At 40.4% G+C, this 5,484-nt stretch overlaps 1 protein-coding gene across 1 annotated transcript; it reads right to left on the reverse strand.

Annotated features, from left to right (window-relative positions):
• Window positions 1-3,431: 3,431 nt before the first annotated feature.
• LOC138839934 (melanoma-associated antigen B5-like) lies at window positions 3,432-4,718 on the reverse strand. Its single transcript, XM_070039402.1, has one exon. The coding sequence runs from the start codon at window positions 4,716-4,718 to the stop codon at window positions 3,432-3,434; it is 1,287 nt and encodes a 428-aa protein (XP_069895503.1).
• Window positions 4,719-5,484: the final 766 nt, after the last annotated feature.

Here is a 5,484-nt window from a genome sequence, read left to right on the forward strand (position 1 = left end):
TCTACTTCCGGCCCCCACTTCCGGTCCTCCTACTTCCTCTGCTCTTTTTGTTCCCCCGCTTTCTGTCCCCCCTCTTTTGGTCTACCCCTCCCGGTATTCCCCTTCCGGTGTTGTCCTCCAGGTTTTCCCCACCCAGTCTTCCCCTTCCTTGGAGAATTTCATGATAGGAATAGAACCTCACGCATGGAACTGTCCCAGGAGAGTTCCGAGAAAAAAGGCAAAAATTATTTTTCTGGCTTTGCTTCTAGTGAGGAGAACAAAGAATTTGTTTTTCTGGAGAATAGTGAACCTAAAGTAAGATGAATCCCTAGCATAGCTGTCATGCAGTCCTTCCAAAGGTTTGCGCCTAAGATCCTAGGTGTTTGGAGAAATGTGTGAAGAAGGTGCTTCAAAAGGAACCCAGGCAGGAAAGTCTGTGAGACTCCAAAAAGCCAGAGGTGGAGATGTGGCTCAAATGGTAGAGAGGAATAAAGCTCAGGGACAGCACCCAAGCCCTGAGTTCAGGCCGCAGAAGGGATACATACGTACACGGATGAGCGCACACACAAAAATGTTCCACTAGAGTTGTATTTGGTTTCTCCTCTTTTGTGAATGGCACCCTCAAGTCTGTTGTCTTGACTTTTTTTTGGTGCCAATACTGGGGCTTAAAATAAGGCTTGAACATTGTCCCTGAGCCCACTAGTCTGACAACTTTGGTTTTCAGTACTGAGGGTTGGGGTTTGTTTGTTTTGGGCTTTTTTTCTTTGCATTTTTTATTATTATTGTGAAGGTGATATGCAGAAGGGTTACACTTACACAAATCGGATAAAGAATACATTTCTTTTTGAATAATGTCACCCTTTCCCTGGCTCTCTCCCAGTTTTTTTCCCTCCAGGCCCCACCCATAAGTTTTATAATTAATTGTCAACATAGTGTTTAGTGAGTACCATTGCTACATTTGTACACCCTTTGTCCCTCCATTTCTGTGCTGTCCTTACCCTCTCCAAGACAGATAATGGAACAAACAAGACAAAGGGAAAAGAATTTTAAGAGTAACAAATAAAAAAAAACTCCTGATAGTTCATTTCAATTAATATTATTGTATGTGATCAGATGCACATAGGTATTGAATCTCTCTGTTACACTTAGTTCCTAAGATTATCCTCCTTTAGTCTTACTCTGTGTGAATACCTAGAGACCTGTATATATATCATATCTTAGTGTATTTTTCTTTATTTTACCCTCCAGTGACATTACTGAGTTTTGAAGTTGGGATCACTCACTTTTTATGCAAATAGTCTACTAACATCACTTCATGTTGCCTTTTGCAATCACTTTTCAAATAAGGCTTCTTGTGTTTATTTTTCCATTTTGTTATTTTACCAACTCATTTAGTGATCCTGCTACCCCTGTTTGCAGAGTAGTTAGGGTCACAATTATGAATCACTATGCCTTGCTCTTCCTTGATATAATTAGTGTTTATCTTTAATTTTTCCACAGTTGATTTCTGTCATGATATAGTGTGTAAATCTCAAAAGAATGAAAATGTGATGTTTTCACAGTATTTTTCTCTGTGATAAATACTATGCAATTCTATTTGAGGCTTTTTTCTTTCAATTGTGTTCTTAAGGTGTAATAGTTGTCTCTGTGAGGAACTTGTGCACTTATTAGGTATATTTTGAATACTGTTGCTTTTCTGAAAACTATATTTTTCACTACATGTTCCAATTACTGATTTTGACTAGGCCTGATTCTTCTGTAGAGTTTTTCACACCAAGTTTCTTATACATTTAAATCTTTTCTGTACAAGTTTACTTTTTTCTAAGCATGAACATTTTCATTATTATTAGTATATACTATTTGTACAAAGCAATGGGTTTCATTGTAACTTCCTGCTCGCAATACTGGGAATTGAACTGAGTTTCCCATAAGCATATAAAGTATTTTTACCATATTCACCCACCTTCTATATTTGTCAATCCTGTACTTTTTTATTTTTTGTTCCATTCCTGAGACTTGAAATCAGGGCCTGGGTGCTGTCCCTGAGCTTCTTTTGCTCAAGGGTAATGGTCTACCACTTGAGCCACAGCTCCACTTCCAGCTTGTGTTAGTAGTTTATGGAAGATAAAAGTCTTGTGACTTACCACACTGGCTTTGAACTGTGATCCTTAGATCTCAGCCTTCTAAGTAGCTAGGATTACATATATGGGCCACTACTGTCCAGCTCAATCTTTTACTTTTAATATGCTTATAGATTTATACTTAAAGTGGTTTTGTTGTAAACTAATACACTTGCATTGAAAGTAATACACTTGCATTTGAGTAAGTAAATTTAGATAACCTTATTAGTGTGGGCCTCGGTATTGGAGTAGTGTTCCTACAACATGCAGAAGAGAGACTAGAATTCTTATTCTTCCCTCTTTTTCCAAGCCCATTTGTTCACTGTTTTTTATCCCTCTCCTATCATTATCCCCAATGTAAGTGAGCTCAGAGTTAAATAAACAAACCAGGAAGGTAACCTGCTTAGGAACTGAATCTGCTGGCATCTTGATTTGGGACTTCCCAGCTTCCAGAACTATGAGAATTAAGAATCTGTTAGATCTACATTTGTCCTTATCCTCTATCACTGGCAATTCCACATTCAGTCTCCAACAATTTTTAAGACAAAAACAGACCTTTAGGATTTTATTGCTCAGCTATGAGACATCTTCTTGGGACAAGGTAATTATTCAACATCTCCACAACCTGACTAGCTCACCACCCAGGTTACATAAAAATTCCATTGCAATCCTGACTCACAATTATGCAAATCCCAAAAGCCTCATACTGTTCATTTCCACTTAATTGTTTTCATACAAAACACCCTCTTATAGATAATAGTTGAACAATTTTCCCCTGTTTGGGGGGCAGATATTGATCCTGGGGCTTGAACTTGGGGCCTGGGTGCTATCCCCTCTGAGTTTTTGTGCACAATGCTAGGAGGCACAGCTCCACTTTTGGGTTTTTTGGTAGTTTATTGGAGATAAGAGTCTCACTGACTTTATTGCCTGGGCTGGCTTTGAACCATGATCCTCAAATCTCAGCCTCCTTAGCAACTAGGATTGCAAACATGAACCACCACTGCCAGGCGAACACTTTCCTTTCAAAATTACATCTCTTTGACTCAAAATGTCTATAAACAGGGCCCAGGTTGTTACCTTAACATCCAGGTACTCTACATGCTCTTACAAAGCGAATATTTGATGAATAAGCCTTTAGAAACAATTAACTATGCACAATTCTCTTTTTATTTTTAATTCATTCCAAGAAAAACTTTGAAACATTAAATTTTACCAAACAACAGTGCGAGCAACACAAAAATACAAAAATTAAACATGTTTAACTTTTTCCCTCAACTGCATTCCACATTCTTATATTTTCAACAAAATCCCTATGATGATTGTTATATTTTCTTATTTGGACAGTCTTTCAGGTTCAGATTCAACCAGGGAAGAAAGAACTTCGGAAGGAGAGGGACCAGTAACTGCAGATGCTTGAGCAGTGGTGCTAGGCTGGCGTACTTCTATGCTCACGGTTTCATCTTTCTCACTTTTCACAACCTCTTCATACAGGGTGGCAAAAAACGTAGGGGCGGTTTCATTGATCTTAGACAAGAAGTGTAAGACTTCCTCCTTGCTGGTTTCAGCATGAGCTTGGGGACCCCACCGGAACTCACAGCATGGAGGATCACTGTTGGGCACCTGCCGGGACTCCAGATACTTCAACCTCACCAAATCTTGGGTGATGAGCTTCTTGGGCTCTCCGAATACATAGTGCTTCTTCCCATGATACACACGCATCAACTTCAGGAATTTCCAGATATCTTCCTCAGTGGCAGAGTTTCCCTTCAATAATATCATAGCCAGCACATTCATCACAAGACCAGTCTTGGGGAAGCCTTTGCCAGCACGAACTCTCCCATTGTTTGGGAGTCTCAGCTTGCTGATAAGATTGTATGTATCAGAGTTCACTTCTCTTACCTCAACTGCAAAGACAGCAGAGAGGTGATCAGAGGCTCTCTTGAAGATATCACCAAAGTCCTTTGTATAGTTTTGGCTGATGATATTCAATATATCTTCCTTAGTAGTAAACTGCTTCATATTGTACTTGTGGAGTAGTAGCTGTTCTACCATTAGAACCTCTTTGGATACATGATCTAGATGTGTAAACTTATTAGAGTAATCTTCATCAGAAACACTTGTACCTTCTTCACCTACAGATGTAGAGTCTGTAAGAGACTTAGTGTCAAACACATCCAAACAAGTGGTACCAACAGATTCAGTATCAGAAACATCTTCATCAGTAGAGGCAATAGATGGAACACCAGAACAACCTTCATCAGAAGGAGCCACAACTGGTGGTGTAGAAGCACACAACTCGGTAGAGGCAGCAGATGTTGAAGCAGAAACAGCCACATCAGTAGGGGCAATAGATTTTGCTGCAGAAATACCCACATCAGTAGGTGCAGTAGATGATGGTGTAGAACCAACAGCACGTCTACGTCTACCTCTACGAACTGTGGTAGATGGTTCTTCAAGCTCCTGGGGAATGTTACATGACTCAGCAGCACTTGTGGAGGGTGAAGTGGGCTCTGCTGCTGCCACTGCTGTTTGCTGAGCACCCTTAGAACCCTGAGCATTGCCTCGGTTTTGGCGGCGTTTCTCACGAGCATGGAGCTTACTCTTCTGACCGCGAGGCATGATGACCTTTGTTAGGGACAACAGGAAGTGCTATGAGCAGAATAATTGGATTTGCAGGCACCTGTAGAATAAAAAAAATACTGGAAGCATGTTCCACAGGTAGATAGTGAATTAGCTTTAACCAAAAACTCCTCTAGAACTTCCCATAAGCTCATTGCTCTGGTAATTCACATAGCCGCTGTTCTAGTCAGACAGGCTGCCTTAAGCCATAGCATACCATTCCTGCATGTTGTGGGATGGGGTGTTAATAAATAGGTATTGGTAAGAAAAGACCTCTATTTTGAGACTTCAGGATCCTCCAACGTCATATTCAGAATCATCACATCAAGTATGAGCAAATTCTGGCTTTTTCTGTTATGCTGCTCTGAAGTTGACCTCTTCAACAAAACTCTAACATGTCTGCCAGGCACCAGTGGCTCATGCTTGTAATCCTAGAAGCTCAGAAGGCTGAGATCTAAGAAACATGATTTGAAGTCAGCCCGAGCATGAAAGTCCATGACCTTTATCTCTAATAAAATACCAACAAAACAAAACAACACAAAACTACTGGAAGTGGAACTGTGGTTCAAGTGATAGAGTACTAGCATTCAGCAAAAAGCTAAATGACAGCACCCATGCCCTAAATTCTAGCCCTGGGATGGGCACAAAAAATATCTAACATGTCCAAGATCATACCAGAGGAAGTGAAGAAACTTGCCAGCCTGCTGGCTTGTCATCCCTGTTAAAGAGAGCCTCTTGGAGTTATGTGGAGCCCTCTTCATTTTCA

The sequence above is a fragment of the Dipodomys merriami genome, unplaced genomic scaffold, assembly GCF_024711535.1.
Source record: "Dipodomys merriami isolate MVZ:Mamm:240054 unplaced genomic scaffold, mDipMer1.0.p SCAF_3, whole genome shotgun sequence".
NCBI classification, from domain to species: domain Eukaryota; kingdom Metazoa; phylum Chordata; class Mammalia; order Rodentia; family Heteromyidae; genus Dipodomys; species Dipodomys merriami.